The sequence below is a fragment of the Corvus moneduloides genome, chromosome 3, assembly GCF_009650955.1.
Source record: "Corvus moneduloides isolate bCorMon1 chromosome 3, bCorMon1.pri, whole genome shotgun sequence".
In the NCBI taxonomy this organism is placed as follows: domain Eukaryota; kingdom Metazoa; phylum Chordata; class Aves; order Passeriformes; family Corvidae; genus Corvus; species Corvus moneduloides.
In genome coordinates, this window is record NC_045478.1 from 81,787,595 (window position 1) to 81,804,988 (window position 17,394).

A 17,394-nucleotide genomic window follows, 5' to 3' on the forward strand; every position below is an offset into this window, starting at 1 on the left:
CAAAACCCAAAGTTGGAGCTGCCAGCCCACCCGAGGGCCAGCGTGCCGTGCTCATGCGGGGTTTCAGCGTTCGTAGGTTTTGTTAGGTCGCGGTTGCTCGTTTTGAGCGGAGCGCCTTCAGCGAAATAAACACCCGATAGCGAAAAGATCGTCTCCAACTACGGCTAGCAGTGACCACGTATCAACTCAGTAAACTTTGCCCGTAACTTATTTGCAAATGCTGCTTCGCCCTTCCGATGAGGACAAAAGCAGGCAGTAGGTGCTCAGGCAGAAAGAGCTTAAAGAAACTTTAAAGCAAGAATTAATCTGAAGGGATAACATTTTTTCGCCTACTTCTGCACAGTGGTTGAAGAGAGGTGGCTCGAGGAATTCGGCTTGTCAGGTTGAAGGGGAGAAAAAGCTCTGCGGAGTTGAGTAAGTTAATGATGTATGAGCCCGATGGTGCTGTGTAATGAAAATACAGCCCTAAGCCGCAGCTACTAAACCAAAAAGGACTGAATCACCGTCTGCATCCCTCAAAGGGACCTTCAGCGTGCCTTCCCCTGGCAGCCCTGACTTCCAGCTCCTTCTGCTGCCAGGCAGCTTGACAGTGTACCCTGGGCACTTTCTCCTAAAATTTGAAAAATCCGGGCAGCAATGGTGCGCGGTGTTTGGAGAAGAGGAGATGCCTATTTTAAAAAACAACTCTGATTTTTACACCGCTCCGCTTCTTTTCCCCTCTCCTTTGCTCCCGTTTAAAGAACTTGTTATTGTTTAAAGAGACCCCATTGAACTATTTCCTGCTCATTGTCACCTCTCTCCTCCTCGCCCTCTATCCAGGGATTCTCACGGAAAGGTAATAAACTTCCCTCACACCACAGACCGCCGCAGCCCCGGAGAATGCAAACTATTACAACACCGGCCGGCGGGAGTGCTTCAGAGCAGCCCTCTTTTCCCTCGTCCCGGCCCTTGTTTTTGTGTCAAATAACTCCAAAATAAATTCATCCCGTTGCAAACTTTCACCCATGAGGCTGAGCCTCCCATCTTGCCCACAGGAGCTCGCGGGGGTTTCTCCTTCCTACACGAAACAAAGCCTTTAACTATCGATCTGGTTTTCAGAAGTCTGTTTTTATTTAGGTGGGATGGCCGGTAGGTACCGATCTGATTTTTAGATTTTTAAAAAATTATTTAGGTGGGATGGCTCGAAACCATCCCCGTCGAGCATCTCGGCTGCGACGGCACTGCCCGTGCTGGTGCTGTGAGGCAAACTCCGACACTCTTCTCACGGGTGGGCGCTTGGGCTCTCTAAAAGCCAGGGAGCCCGTGACAGGGAGAGCCCGTACTGTGCCAGGTTTGTGGTCAGCCGCTGTACAATGCGGATTCAGCTCTTTGGCTGATTTTTCCCGCAAGGTTTGTCTCTGCTAGCTGCACCCTTCCCTGCAGCAGAAGTTTCTGACAAGGGGGCAGGGGCAGGCGTGGGGGGAAGGGGCGTGCGGGGCGGGGTGCTGCTGTCCGCTTGCGGCCGCTTGGAGAAGAGGACTTCCCGTTTTTTCTCCCTAAATATGAATCCGCGGCGGGAGCGCCTCCCGTCCAGGACTGCCCGCCTAGAAGCGGACCGGGGGTCTCGCTGCGGCGGGAGGGTGCCGCGCTGGCCGGTTGTGAGGCTGTTGCCGAGATGGGCCATTTCCTCCGCGGCTGCCGGAGCCCCGGCCCCGGCGGCTTTGATAGAGGTGCAAACATTTGGGGGCAGATTTACATAAAATAGCCGCGTTTAATCCCGCGGGCTGCAATTAACATCACAGGCTCCCGCGGGCACCGTTCTGATATGGCCGCGGGCGGCCAATGGGCAGCGCCGCCCGCGCCGATCAAAGGCGCCGCCCGCCAATCAGCGGGGCCCCCCCGCCGGCGCGGTGATGTCACCGGGGGGGCGTTTATGGCGGGCTATAACAGCGGCCCGGCCCGCTGAGGGCGAGGGGAGGTGGTTCGGGCCCGGCTCGTTCCCGTCGCTGCCGTGCTCGGGAGCTGCCCCGCGGGCGGGCGCGGGGCCAGGATGAGCTCCCCCGGCGCGGAGGGCTCGGGCAAGCCCCCGCAGTACCGCGTGGACCACCTGCTGAGCGCCGTGGAGAGCGAGCTGCAGGCGGGCAGCGAGAAGGGGGACCCCACGGAGAGGGAGCTGCGCGTCGCGCTGGAGGACAGCGACCTGTGGCTGCGCTTCAAGGAGCTCACCAACGAGATGATCGTCACCAAGAACGGCAGGTAGGGAGCGGCCCCGCGACCCCCGCTGCCTTCCGCCCCGGTGCCGCCTGGGGCCGGGGGTCGCGGGCTGCCCGCCGCCGTGCCTCGCGCCTCCGTGTCGCCCCGCAGGAGGATGTTCCCGGTGCTGAAGGTGAGCGTGTCGGGGCTGGACCCCAACGCCATGTACTCCTTCCTGCTGGACTTCGTGGCGGCCGACGGGCACCGCTGGAAGTACGTGAACGGGGAGTGGGTGCCGGGCGGGAAGCCGGAGCCGCAGGCGCCCAGCTGCGTCTACATCCACCCCGACTCGCCCAACTTCGGCGCCCACTGGATGAAGGCGCCCGTCTCCTTCAGCAAAGTCAAACTCACCAACAAGCTCAACGGCGGCGGGCAGGTAAACACCGGGACCTGCCGGTCAGCGCGTCCCGACCCGCCCGGCCCGGCCCTGCGGGCTCGCTCTCTCCTTAATGCTCGTTTTCGTACTTTTCTTACCAAACGTATTGGTATGGGTCGCACTTCGTCTCCTCTTCCCTCCCCCCCTCCCCAAATTCATCCAAATTAATTTCTTCAGGAGAGCTCTGCTTTCCACCGAGGATGGGTGCCTTGATGTTTTATCACCTTCTCTTTTTTGCAAGTCTCTTTCTGGTCTGAATATCTGCTAATGTCAGTGGTGTGGTAGATGAATCTTTCTGTCTGACTTGCTGATGCATTTGTGACTCTGAGAGTGCCTTGTCAAGTAACAGGGATGAGGATAACTGTGCAAGAAGTTGTGGTGTCTGGCCTCAGTGTGTCTTTCCTTCTCTCACAGCTTCTGTTTTAGGCTTTATTCATCCTTACTGCCTTTTTCACTTCTGATGGAAAGATGAATACTCTAAAACCTTTGTGTCTGCCAGCATCTGCCACTGCTCTGTCACTGCTCACCTGCTCTGTTTGTTCACAGATCATGTTGAACTCCCTGCACAAGTATGAGCCACGGATTCACATAGTGCGAGTGGGTGGCCCGCAGCGGATGATCACCAGCCATTCCTTCCCAGAAACCCAGTTTATAGCTGTGACAGCCTACCAGAATGAAGAGGTATGCACAGCGGGGAAGAGAAGATGCCATTACCAGGAGGTTTCAAGTAGCAAAATGTGCATGTTAAAGAGCAAAATAATGGATCTCCTTTCGCATTTTTCAGTTCTTCCTGTGATTTTTTTTTTTTTTTTTTTTTTTGAAGCTAAATATGAAAGATGAAATTCATGTGTGTCTAAGCCCTATGAATGAAGGATCAAACAAAGTTCTGGTCACTGTTTGTCTCAATATGTACTTCAGATTCCTTCTAGGGGAGTAATTCTTAAAAGCTTCTGTGGGGGCAAACAACTGTGGTAAAAAATACAGTTGTCATTTTCAGCTACACGGTGAAATGGCTGAGTACTGAATGCACCATTTTTGGAGTGGCCTTTTTTCTGTTAGCCCAAATGCATGTCTGTGTTGAATGAAGTTGTAATTATCAAATTTTCTGAGATTTCTTTGATGTCCAATCTCCTCTGGCTTGAAATGTGAAGATTTTTATAACTATTTAGTTTACTACCTTTCTTAGGTGTTTCCTTAGATGATCAATGAACTCAGGCAATTCAGCCTTTTAAGATTTGGCAGAGAGACTAACTCCTAGTCCTTTGATAATACTTCAGACCTTACGGAGCTGTATAATTCATGCCCATCAGTTGCTATTATGGGCCTACTTTTATTTCTTCAAAAATTTGTGATTTTATTAACTTCAGTGGATAGTCCTAATTCAAATCCTAGTATCAGTGTGATAATGAATGGTGATACATGTGAATAAAGATATTTGTTGTTGTTTTTAGATCACAGCTTTAAAAATTAAATACAATCCGTTTGCAAAGGCATTTCTTGATGCAAAAGAAAGGTGAGAGCTCTTAACTTAATTCTAAAATGTGGATTTTAAAGATAGACTTGTGAAGACATATTCTTAACTCATACAGCACTGTTTCTTTTGTAGAAGTGATCACAAAGACATGATGGAGGAAGTGGGGGACAACCAGCAGTCTGGGTATTCACAGTGTATGTTTCCTTTCATTGTGCATCATGAGCATAACTTTGATTTCTTCCATCTACTCTCTGTTAAGTTAAGCAAAGCTTCGAAACCAGTGCTTGATCCTTCGGATGCTTTAGCTTGTTAGCTGACAGAGAGAGGAATGTTACCAGCCTTTGTGACTGTGGTTCATGCATGTTTATGATTGTATAAACACTATAATGTCTGTGTGTGGTTAAGACTTATTGCATTGAAAATAATTTAATAGAATCTTGCAGAGTTGCCTTCATGTCCAAAAAGACATCTGCCTTTTTATACAAGGACATGTTCATATGGACATGGAGACAAAAGTTTATTTCATAAAATTTATTGAGACAGTACTTACATATTAAGTACTCTAAGAAAATTATGGGCATTTGCTTAAAAAAGTTCTTTTAGATGGTTGAAAAGCATTAGTGTTTTAATGATTTCTGTTTTAACAGATTATTGATAACAAAATGACTGCAGCCTATAAAGGATGGGGGAGTTGATTTGCAGTAGGAATTATTTTGTTTCAGGGAAAATACTTAATTTTTAAGAGGAGTTCTTAGCAGTCTGAGAAACCTCAGTACTTAGCTGTAGATTGAGACCCCCAAAGAGCAATTTAAAACTGAATACTATGCTGACAATTACTGAGCACACACTACCTACGTATGGGAGGGTTTAACAATTTCCATGTTTCCTTACTGTTGTTGTAATTAAATGGAAATTTAAAAAACAAGCTACCTTGACACAAGACGTTTTCTAATTTTCCTTCATAAGAGCATTTAGGAAAGTTGTAAAGATCCAGATTTTCCAGCTATGTTGAAACTCAGTTTCCTTTCCTGAGTGTGCATTTCCTCGCTATTCAGTTGTGTGTCTTGTTGCTGTGATTCTCTGCCTGGCTGCACTATGCACCCCTCTTACAGACCTCTTGCTTCCCCACAGTAGGTAGCTGGCTTATTCCTGGAAGTGGAACTCTGTGTCCACCTGCCAATCCTCACGCGCAGTTTGGAGCCTCGCTGTCGCTGTCCCCTGCGCACAGCTGTGAGAGGTACTCATCGCTGAGGAACCACCGGCCTGCGCCCTACGCCAACCCCTACACACACAGGAACAATTCGCCAAGTAAGTCTGAGGCTGCAGCTCTGGGAAAAGATGGGGACTGAGATGAGCACGTGTTCCCAGTGTCTTTATAACTGAGGGTCTGATTTTGTTAGTGTCTGTTACCTGTGGCTGTAGGTAATGTCTGTGCATCAGGGTTGTTGTCTATGAACGTTCCGCTGTTGGATAGACACAAACAATATGGAGCTGAGTAAACTGCAGAGCTTTTAGAAGGTGTGCTCAGAAGTAGCCAAGTATCTTAAGACTTCGTATCTCAGGCACTAGGTGCTTAAGGGTGAGAAGGGCATTTTTAGCAGTGGGGTTTTTTTGGCTGGTTGGTTTTATAAAATTTTTTCTTTCTTCTGGCAAAGAAGAATGGTTAACGATTTTTGCTTTCGGGCTGTATAGATATTGAAGGTTCCCATTAAAAAAGTACTTAATATTTTGAATTACGAAGTACATGGGCTTCTAGATGCAGCCTGCCCAATCTTGTATGTAGCTTTGTAGTTCATTTTGAAGTGGAAAACTAGCTTTCTGTGAACTTCCCTTGCATCCTGGAAATTTTGTGCAAGTTCTGTTTTTGTGACTTAAAAAAAATAAAAGAACAAAACCTCTCTGGTGTTCTTTCTTTTTCCCTGGTTCTCAGCAAAGAACCTCCTTCCCTTAGCTAGCTACCACAGCAACTTCCTTCTCACTATGGGTGGCTGGGGTTGCCTTTATAGCTTCCTCGTGAGCCAGCCAGTTTGGGCCACAAGCTGAGTAGTCTAAGCCACAGTCCAGTCACTCCTGATGGTGCCCAAGACAGATTTCATGAGCATGCCCATGGTGGCATGCTCAGCTCAAAACTGGGATGTGTGATCCAGTGGTACGCTTGTTATCCAGCTTTGCCAGACTGTTACTGCCAGAGTGGGTCATGGAGATAAAGGTGTCCTGGAAGGTCCCCAGCTGATTGGGAAAGTGTAAATAAAGAGCTCTCCTTTTCCCACTGACTGAATAAGATATCATGTGCTGAATTAGCAGCTGGTTTGCAGACAGCCTTTTGGTCATAGGCCCTTCACAGAAATAAGATTTTGCAGTTATGAGTCGAGCAAAACAGCACATCAGGGCAATGCCAATGAAAGTGTGAGCTTGACACAAGTGGTTACTGGCTTTGTTTTTTCTGTGTGGGTGTAATTTTGTCTTTTTTTTTTTTTTTCTTTTTCCCCCAAGGCAGTAGTGGGGAAGGATGATTTAAACCTCTGCATTTAAATACAAGATTGTTATTTGGCTGGATTCTAGTGTTTGTAAGTGATTATGTGTTTTCTCAGCAGCCTATGCTGACAACTCCTCTGCCTGCCTATCCATGCTGCAGTCCCATGACAACTGGTCTTCTCTAGGAGTTACTACACACACAGCAATGCTGCCCATGAGTCACAGCACTGGCACAGCTGCCAGCTCCAGGTAGGAGTCCATCCCTCATGAGCCCTCAAATCTGTGTATTGGTACTTTCTAGGAAGAAAAGGCTGAAAAAGGAGGTAAAGAGTCACCAGCATGTTAGAAGACCTTTTGGCCATTGGTATGAACCATCAGCACTCTGTGGGGCACTGAGAAGGACTGTCCACAAGGAAAACAGATTGATGAAAGATAATTTTTTTTTTTATGTTTTGGAAATGTAGATACTTGTGACAGCAATATTTGATAGATTAAGGATTGCAAATTGCTTGGACAAACATAGATTGAATTTGAGGATGCTTCCTTAAGTTTCATCTCTTACGCATAATGGTGTTTAAAATGTTTATTTTTTTATCCCTTTCATTTTAGCTGGTCACTGCTTTCCCAGCCATCTTCATAAATCCTTGTTCTGCTACTAGTGATGGAGCAGTGAACTGTAGTGTGGAGAAGGAGCACAGGGTTGGGGCAGTAATTCTTTACTTAAGCATTGCCACGCTAACTAGCATAGCATGGGATGGTACATGTGGTGAAAGTCTTTATACTTTGTGATCATAAAAAAGAATCTTTTCCCCTCTTTGTACTTACAATCTTAATTAAACTTTCGGATGCTTTAGCAAAAACTTAACTTGCACTTAATCCCTTAGAGCTAAATTTGAAAATTCAAGGAGATACAGAAAAGGTGGTAAAATATTTGCTATTAAGTGCAGAGGGACAAGATTTGGACATCTTTCTCAGCAATTCAGACCTACCATTCTGTTTGTGGAATGCATTTTTGCATTTGAGCCATGCACATTGATACTTAACTGTTAATCAGGCTATGTACTACTACCCAGTATGAGTTAATATAAGCTTTAGTCCTGAACACAGATTGAGTCAAGAGGTCTTTCTAGCGCTTTTTTCCCTGTCTTATCCCTGGGATATGTATTTAGGAAGTTGCAAAGTTCCCTGACTTTCGATTTTGTCACTGCGTTCTTAAGAAGGTAAAACCAGTAGAACTGGAACTGTGGAACCTCAAGGAAGGCATTTCTGCCGCCCCTTTTGTCTAACCCCCTATCTGGTGGAAAATAGAGAAGTTTGATTTACTTGTGGGGGTGCCATGAACACAAATTCTGCCTGGGGGTCCTTCCTGTGTCGGAGTGGCTGGGAACTGCCTAGAGAATTTCACCATCTCCAGCAAATGGACCTGGCTTGGGGGCTGTGTTGTGAGCTGAGCCAGCAGACATTAGAGTCACTAATACCTTGGTTTATTTATGGCTTTCCCTCTTGCAGTCAGTACCCCAACTTGTGGTCTGTGAGTAACAGCACCATCACGCCGGTGTCCCAGCCGAGCGGGATGTCCAATGGCCTGAGCTCCCAGTTCCTGCGTGGCTCCCCAGCTCACTACTCCACTCTGCCCCACCCAGTCACGGCCGCCTCCTCCGCCTCGCCCCTGTACGACGGCGCGGCGCCCACGGACCTGCCCGACAGCCAGTACGACACCTCTGCACATGCCAGGCTGGCATCCACGTGGACACCTGTCACGCCCCCTTCCATGTAAACCCAGGCCTCTTCCTCTAAGACACTTATAGCTACTGAATTACTTTAGATGCTTAATCCTCAAGGAAGAGAAAGAGGAGACGAAGGAAATGGTGAACAAAAAGCATCTGCACTGCTCTGCATAGAGCATCCGCATTATACCTCTTATAGTGAACGGTGCATCACTGACTTCATGTAGAGTTTACAAACCTGGTGAGTGTGCAATTCTGAGAGCAGATTCACTGCTTTTAATATTTTTTTCTTTTTTGAAGTGTGATAGACCTAAGTTTGAAGATTTTTACTTGGATTCCAAGTTTCTCAGTGTTCTGATACATTTGGACCGGAAATTTGGCATTGTTCTTGAGTAAGTTACTCCTAACTGTTTTTCAGTTAATTTTTTCAAACTGCAAATTTAGCTATAGTCATGAGAAGACTTTTATTAACCATCTAGTTAGAGGCATTCTGAAATATGCACAAATGTAGCTGGGGAGTGAAGTTTTTGGAAAATCATGTGCACTAACACGTATTTGCTTCACAAATACGTTGTGTTCTTAACTGTACGCTTATTTCCTTGCTGCTGAATTAATGTTGAGACAATCTTGAAGAACTATATTCTTCCCAATAAAACCAGTATTAATGTTTGGTCTAAAAAGTTTTACCCAAAAGACTCTTTTAGAGGTAAGTTTTGCTGTTTGATCATATGGATTTCAAATACCCATCAGCTTAGCTAAATGTATCATTTTCAAACAGACAGTGTCTAATTAGGAGCCCTATCCAAAACCTTTTTGAACCATTGAAAATACATCACTTGGTGTTTTGTTTTGGTGGTTTTTTTTTTTTTTGACTCTTTGGTTCAGGCCTTAAGAGAAGGAATTCAACACCTGGGGAATCATTCTAATTTATTTTATTTCAATCTTTTACTCTGACCTATATTTATTATTTGGTAAGTTACAACTTTATCTTTTATTTGGTAAGTTACAACTTTAACTAACATGTAGAAGATGTGTAAATAATACCTCAACCTACAGTGAACTTTAAGACAATCATTTGTGGGATATGTCACACAATGGCACATTGAACAGCATGGATGTAAGTAGTTAACTTGCTGGAAGAGCGAAATCTGTAGCTGTCAAGGATTTTGCACAAAAGTGCAGCTATAAGACTTAAAATACACTGACTGCTTGACTTGCTGGAAGGAACAGGTCTTTATAAAATAGTTCCTTCATTAATGATATGAAGTAATGTGATCCAAATTCCTAATGCAGGCAAACCCAAAACCTTGGCTGAAAGTGTGCCCTTAGACTCATCTCTTTCTCCCACTGACTCTGGCAAATAAATATCTTGAAGAAAGTGAGTTCTTTTGCATAAGCCATATAAATAACTTTTATAATGAAGTGCCTAATATAGCAAAGCAAAATTCTGTATCAGGGAATTCCTTAAATAACTCACTGATGTGTGCTTATGTGCTATGGTGGCAGCTATAAGATAAAAAAGCAAATGTTTGCCACTGTTTTGGTCTGTTTGGTACCCTTTGGGCAGGTCCCTGTACCTAGAAAGGCTTTGGCAGGGTGTTTTCCCTGCAGAAGGGTCTGTGTGTGACTGCAGGAAGCAGTCTCCCAGAGGTACTCCAGCAGGAGACAGCACCAGAAATGGGATGGCTGCACAGCCACATCCTCTGTCAATATGTAAATATTGATCTAAGTGCTCCTATTTTATTGTGAAGGTAAATTGTGTAAATGATGTAAGTGCATTATTATTTAGACTATTTTGTAGAAATTAGCAGCCTATTTCATTGTTACATTTTATACTTGTATTTCGGATGTATAATTTAAGTTAAAAAAAAGAAGTAAAGATTCTTAAGACAAACTCCATGCTTGATTTTCAGTTTGTGGGGGCAGTGGGAAAGGTGAAGCAAATGCACATCAGTCGTATCAAGCCTACAGTATGCTGACCTTCCACGGAACGGTTTCACAAATGGTTCCTGCCGCATGTCAGCTTCTGTCTGTGGGCGAAAGTTCAAAAAGTTCTCATCCACCTCTCCCTGCTTTCTCCCGCTCCCCCTGCCCCATCTCTGGTTTTGCCTCATTTTGATAAATCCTTGACTGACTGGTATTCAGAGACGGTCACTGCATTTGGTGCCAGGTGAAAGCTCTTTTCCCACACTGACCAGTTTCTAGGGTAAATGCTGGAGCTGGATGCAAGCCTGGCAGCTGCTGTGTTGTACCTTGATAACCAAGTAATAAATGCCAAGCTGCTGCCTGGTACTTTCAGCTACTTCAGGAGTCTGTTATCAGCTGATCAGCACTACTGTGGCTCTGTGTGTAGCTGAGTGTGCACATGCCACTTCTGAGAGCTGACATGGTGGGGGAGCCCAGCTCATGTTGGGGAGGGAGCCAGCTTTATCCCTTGCCCCAGAGCTGTGCCCTCAAAGCAGGCATGTCAGGGGAAGAGGATGATCAACCTGCTGTAGAATCATTTAGTTTGGAAATGACCTTCAAGATTGAGTCCAACCATTAACTCACGTCTCTTAAGTATCACATCTACACGTCTTTTAAATACTCCAGGGATGGGGACTCCACCATCTCCCTGGGCGGTCTGTGCAGTGACAGGGACCCATAAAGCAGGAGAGGTGCTAGGCCTAGAGCTGGAAGCTGTCTCTGTGCATGGTGTCTTTCCCGCACAGAGTCTTGCATGGAGGACAGCCCGCAGCTGCTGCCCAGCACCAGGGTCAGCAGTTTCTCAGGTTCTTGCAGACCTTGTACTGAAGAAATGGTTTCACATCCATGTGGATGAAAATAGTTGAGGTTAGTTATTATAAGAATGAGCTATGGCTCTCTGAACTAACCTGCCTCCAGCTAGAGCCTTTGGGCTGTGAAGTGAGGGGGCTCGGCCCTACTTAATGCTGGTATCAGATGGATCTTACCTAGTTGGCTTTTTTTGGTGTGGGATGTTTCCCCGCCCCCCCCCCCCCCATACTTTCAAATTAAAGAAGCCAAAACCTTTCAGTGAGTGCAATTTGCAAGCCACTTTAAGGCAGATAGAGCATTTTGATGTCTGTGTACTCATACCTGAAAATGAACTTTGTGTGACCCTTCTGGAGCCGCTTTTCTCACCCGTGGGCTCAGGGCAGCCGTGCTGTGCTTCTTCCTCAGCTGCTGGCTGGTGCAGCCCTGGCGCTGCTGGTGGAAGCAAGAGAAAGGCACCAATGTAGGTGATGTTTCCAAATGCTGAGGAAGGCTGGTGTGAGACATCTCAAACGGCCCCACCTGTGAGTGTGGCTCTGCTCTTTTCTGGTACTAGGTCCACCATGACTCCTCACTGCTCCCAGCTGTGCTGCACACCAGCCAAACACTGGGGCTACAGACTGTGAGGCTGGGAGAAGTCCAAATGCTCAGAACTCTTAGGAAACCTATACTGTTTACCACCTCAGTGGGTAAATGCTTTTTACCTTTATTTTCCTTTGGGCAACAAATGCTGGCTGTAAAAAAATCTTTGTAAAACCCTCATCCCAATTGTGCAGAAATGTCTTGCTCTGCCTCCAAAAGCCATGTCAATACTCAGCTCCAAGCAGGAGTAAAATGTGAGATTTTGTATTTCCATGCTTGTCTCCAGCCTGACTCTCCCCAATAGATGTCAATTAAATTTATGAGTAGAGATAATACACCTTAAGGTACTGCATCACTCATGTAAATACAAATAAAATGTAATAAAAATAAAAAGTTAAAAAAAATTAACCCCCCAAATATATTGGAAGTCAGGAATAAAGAAGACAGAATCAGAAACATGTAATTTTTTTTTAAACCACACAGACTCATTCCAGAGGTTTCTATCTGTGCAGAAAATAATATCTTCTTTAGAGGTCCTGGCTTTAGCTGTTCCTGGATGTCCATGCCTTTGGGAACTGAGGTAAAGAAAATGAGGGAGCCAGTCTGAGTGGTGCATGGTGCAGTTCTAGTATTTCTCATAATGTCTAGTAGCACCTTATAGACAGAGTTATTTTTGACAATATCAAAAATTCTTTGAGAAGGTAACAATCCAAAGCCAGGTTCTCCCACTGTACACACCAATGTGATATCGAGGATCTGGACACTGTGGGCTTTAAAGCCCAAGATTATATGGCTGGCTACAGCAGTTGCTTTTGTAAACAGAGAAGGCACAGGGCTTCTCAGGAATCTCCTCCTGGAGCTACCAGTGCTCTATCATTCACAGAATTGGTCCTTCTGTCCTTTGTGTTCATCTTCGCCCCCTGCTCTCCTAAGTGGACACTGCTAGTTTTTGTTAGCTGAAATGCTGGCTTGTGTTTATCATGTTTATCATTTCTCAAGTCCATCTACACTGCCAATAGGAGCAGGGGACGTGCTGATGCCCATTCCCAGTGATAGCTTCCCAGAGTTGGATGTCAGCTGGTCAGTGTGGAGCGAACAGCAGTCCACTGGGGCTGCCATATATTGCATACTCCTGGTATGCTCACACAGCTCACTGCAATTCAAATTTCAAGCCAATCAAAGCTTCTCTCCTCCCCCATGCCCCTTTTTTTTTTTTTTCCAGAATGGCACAGTTACCATAATATACTTCTGGTGCTGCACTCCTGACATGTCTCTGAGCCTTGTCTCCCAAGGCACCACCTGAGATGGTGTCACAGGTATGTGACCCTAGGATTCCTAGGGATGACTGTCTGTACCTGCTGGGCAAGCAGCTTGAAGCTGTTTCTTGCTTTTCCCTCTCCTCTCCCAGTCTTGCAGCACTAGAAAAGTAGGTTGTTTCTTGATGCTAGTAAACTAATTAATTGCTTCAGTAACTCCATCAATGCCAGTAATTCATCTGTGATATGAAATTACTAGACTTGTACCAGAGAGTTGGAAGGGGTTTCCTGAATCTAGTTCCTTAATTATAGAAAATCTCTTCACCAAGCCCTTTTGGGAAAGCACCAGTGTTCAGCTTAAAAACAATGGATGAGATTCTGGGGAGGCTTTTACCTGTGGCCAGTGGTGTTGCTTTTATTTATCTGCTGATTGGCAGACTTTTGCAGACCCCTTGCTTCTCATTGCTTAGGAGGTATCTTTTAATTGCCAGCTGAAATTTATCTGTAATAGTCTTATGACTATCTGATCTTGAGCCAAAACCTATTCCCAGTTTAAGTGATTCTTCTCCCCTGGTAGTCTTTAAGCTGATATGTGTTGTTAGAAAGTAATTTCTCAGCCTCACTTTTGATAGGTTATAAAACCCCTCTCTTCTTCTCTGGTAGCGTTCCCTGTCCTGCTGGCCCTCTGTCCATGTCTGGCTCGATGAAAGGGAGAGATGGAGTGTCCATGGTACAAAGCATGGGCTTGCAGAAGAGCCTATGCAATGGCATACTGCTTCCCTATTTGCACTGGAATTAATAATTTTGATAACTTTGAAAAACACATTTTCATTATCTAGAGTTAGATCAGTGATTGATGGTCATGGTGATCCACACCCATCTTTAGCTATTTTTTGCTATGACCTCCCATCATCTGTCAGAAAGTATTATTAGTCTTTGACTGTGACTTTGCCCTTGTCCCAGTCAGCTTTATACCACTTTCATTGCTCCCCAGTTTTCTAGTTTGTTCTGTGAGATATCTCCCTTTTGCTCTGCATTAGTGACATCTCTGAACCTCACCTCTTCAGGAGATTTTGTCAATGATCTCTTGACTTTTGGACTAAGACATTAAAGAAAGTGCTAAACCTCCCATTAGCTTTTCTGCCTTTGCCTCCTTATTATAACTCATCTTAGTCAGTGAGAACAGAAGCAGGATAATGAGTTCTTGAGGAAAAAAACTTGTACTAGCCTTAATTTCCATCATGCTCTAATGGTACAGTGACCCCACTTCTCTCTCTCCTCTCTTTGTGCACGTGGACAGTGGGCATTCTTGTCCTTGCTCTTGGCAGTGTCTGGGGTCTGGTTTGCAGCACTTAGGTTCTCTGAATATTGTTCAGTGACTTCTCTTTGCAGTGTCATCCAAGGCCCATGTTATGTCAGTCAGTACAGGAAAAGCTACACAGGCAACCTGGAAAAAACTCACTTGCTGAATGGGGAAAAAACCAGAGAAACCTGACAGGACACATGGAAAGGAAACCAGAACATTCAGCAGCTTGTGAACGACACCTGCCTGTTTGTTCATATTTATGATCTCAGATCCAATACCAGTTATGCAGGGGCTGGTGTGCAGGCTGGAGAGCTCATGGTCCATTACAAAAGGCCTTGTGACCCTGCAGAAACTGGGCTGCCTTAGCCCACAGAGCTGGCACGCAGGTGGCACACACCCACCTCGCTGCTGGCTGGCCTCTGTGGGCTCTGAGGTGGAGCAGGCAGGTGATGCTAGTTTGGGTGGGCACAGGTGGGGATTTTGGAGCAGGTGGAGCCAGCTGTGTGGGAGGTTGAGCCACCGGTGGGGAAGAAAGGGAATTGAGATATATTTGGAATGTGCAGGCTAGTGGTGAGCCTGTCTTTTGTTCCTCAGAAACAGCCAGCCTGGAGCTTTCAGGTAAGTCATGGAATGTCTCCTGGGCTAGGATTATGCTGTGGGGTTGATGGCACTGAGAGAAATGAGCTGCTCTGGATTGGTGAGGTCTTCTTCAGTATGTCCTGCTGAGGCAGAGCAGCTTCTTGACCATACTGCTGTGGTGGGGTGGCTTGGAGAGCTGGAAGTGTGGTTCTCGTCTCTGCCCTGTGGCATAGCCTCCACAGCAGCAGCTTGGCCCAGTGTGGTCTTGGTGACCACTAATGTATTTAACTAATGACTGTTTCTGCCAAGAGGTCTGCCTTCAGCTGCTCCAGGCCTCTCTTGGTGACAGGGAGGCAGTGGTGATGCTGGCTGCTGCTTGACCTGCCATGTTATTCTAAATTCAAGGCGGCTTCTGTTATTTACCCTGCACAATCATTGGCACTGTTCTACAAAAGGTTTTGGCTTGTTGAGTTGGGTTCTGGGCACTGCACTAAATGTGTGAAACTTAATTCTTGATCTATCCTTCACCTTAAGACAACATTTGTGATGGTAATTTTGAAACTTTAATAATTCCGAGAACTTCCCACATGAAAGCTCTTGTTTCAATACATTAGAAGTGGTGTCCCATGCTGTGTCCTATGCCTGAATTACTGTCCAAAGGTGTATGGTCTGTGTGAGAGGTATTTATAATACTTGTAATCCAGGACAGTTACATGTTCTGGTTGTCCCACTCTTACTGGGTGGCTCATGTAAGTTTCCATCATCTGTTCTTTGCTATGTTGTAGGTTGCCTATGGTGGGTGGGAGGGAAAGAGAAATTTCCACTTGCCCCAGCAGCAGGTTTATGCAGTTGCCACAGTTAATTTACATCTCTGCAAAATGAAATGCATTCTTGCTATTGGTGCCTGTGAAACTTCTACCTTCTTCCTGTTCTCTTAGTTTGGACACATGCAAACTCTCAGAAGCACCCCAAAAAGTAGCTGCAGGCTGGATGTACTTTTTTCTTATGCCCTTGGCAGCCGGAGACTCTGTCACCTTTTGGTGGTGCTTCAGCTGCTGTGCAGCTGCTGGGAGGATGGTTGCAGGGCAGGAGCTGGGGATCTGTGCAGAGGAAGGGGGAAATCCAGGCTTAGGGTGAGATATGTAGGTGGAATGGGAGCACTGAGTCAGGAAACTTGAGAAAATGAGTCCTGTCTTGCGTTTACGGAAATTTTCTTTTCTCTCTGACTGGGTTATTTGTAGTGAGTGTACTGATCTATTCTACAGAGAGATCATAGAGGATTGCCATGCTGTCACTGGGGTTTTCATGTAGATGGTAACAGGAAATAAATGAGAGTAAGTGTGATTACCCTAAGCTGGAGTTACTTTTTTATGACACTAAAATAACAAACAACTCTATGCTAACTTGAATATAAAGTTGGTGATGCCTTCCATTCCAGGATGAATAAAAAGAGATGAACTTTGGCAATTGGACTTGAGCAATTTTTCCTCTATGTAGGTTTTTTTTTTTTACTTACAAGCACATTTTTCTATGTAGGTGAGGAATGATACTCATCTTGAAAGCACTTGCTTCTGCAAACCACAGAGCTGTTGTTGGGGCATGCCAGGGAATTCTGCAAATATGCTGACTGCTGAAAAATGGTAGCAATTAAACAGCCCTTGGAAAACTGCCTGTCAGAAGACTGAATTTGTGTTTTAAACTGACCAGTGAGAGCAAACAAAGCTAACTTTTAATTTTGACTTGCCTTGATGAATAAATGACAGCATTCCCTCAGCCTCCTAATTTGTCAGTTTAAGGAATGCCTTTCTTTGTTGAATTTCTGCTGTTAGGTAATTAGATAAGGCAAACTCTCAGAGAGCTCCAGAAGCTGGATTTCAGCAGGTAGGTTCACCCCATAACTTGACTTTCTCTTTTTCCTTGTATAAATTTGCACTAGTGAAGCTTGGCTGATGACATGCACAAAGTCCATGCTCAGAAAGGCTGCCAGTAGGGTCTGTTTTGCTTTGACAGACTTGACATCAAATGGTTGTTACTTATCCTCAGTTTTATTCCACCTCTGTTTCATGTGACTGTGGTGGTCCCAATGAAGTTCAGGATTGAAATTTATCACTAAAATATTCATTTTCATCCTGAATCTTGGATTTCTTAGTTGTGTGCCATCTTTTTTTATGTACTTTTTTTTTTTTTGTTCGTTCATTTGTCTTTTAAGAAAAATTCAGAGGTCCTGAAAGACACATTCCTCTCTGCTTTAGCTTTTGTTCTGTCCCCTGGAATGGGTTCTGGGGTGGTGCTGCCAATGCGATGGCTCCCATAAGTATATATGTGTGTGCTACCAGGCCCACTGTGTTGGCTCTACTTGCAACCTCATCTGTGCTGCTTTCTTGTGCATTGCTATAGGGAAGTGATCTGCACCAAAATCAGGATTTGGAGAATGGATCTTGTGCAGGGACTTCCTTCTGTAGGCTCTATCACCTTGAAATGTTTGGAAGCACTTTGCTTCCCCCCCTTCTTGTGGTGAATTTCTGTAGGGTTCAGGGTGCCACTGTTGGCACTTAGCAAGTATTTAGAGTTAGAAAAATTAAGACAGCTCTGTGATTAGGCCTCAGAAAAGAGCC

The 17,394-nt window shown here is 45.4% G+C and overlaps 1 protein-coding gene across 2 annotated transcripts; it reads left to right on the forward strand.

The window, feature by feature from the left end:
- Window positions 1-1,672: 1,672 nt before the first annotated feature.
- On the forward strand, window positions 1,673-9,699 carry TBXT (T-box transcription factor T). Of its 2 annotated transcripts, none has more exons than XM_032102453.1 (8): window positions 1,673-2,235; window positions 2,344-2,608; window positions 3,155-3,289; window positions 4,060-4,121; window positions 4,215-4,276; window positions 5,214-5,390; window positions 6,677-6,806; window positions 8,067-9,699. In XM_032102453.1, exons 1-8 carry the CDS (start codon window positions 2,030-2,032, stop codon window positions 8,332-8,334), a joined length of 1,305 nt encoding a protein of 434 aa, XP_031958344.1. In that variant the 5' UTR covers window positions 1,673-2,029; the 3' UTR covers window positions 8,335-9,699. The 2 variants fall into 2 exon arrangements, with proteins under 2 accessions (XP_031958344.1, XP_031958343.1); XM_032102452.1 differs by having other exon boundaries at window positions 1,674-2,235; window positions 6,674-6,806.
- Window positions 9,700-17,394: the final 7,695 nt, after the last annotated feature.

What these genes read in the sequence shown, in the direction of transcription:
- TBXT (XM_032102452.1), top strand. Translation starts at nt 2,030, where the DNA reads ATGAGCTCCCCCGGCGCGGAGGGCTCGGGCAAGCCCCCGCAGTACCGC. An exon ending in TTTCTTGATGCAAAAGAAAG is followed by an intron (nt 4,122 to 4,214) that starts GTGAGAGCTCTT and finishes TTTCTTTTGTAG; the next exon opens with AAGTGATCACAAAGACATGA. An exon ending in GGCACAGCTGCCAGCTCCAG is followed by an intron (nt 6,807 to 8,066) that starts GTAGGAGTCCAT and finishes TCCCTCTTGCAG; the next exon opens with TCAGTACCCCAACTTGTGGT.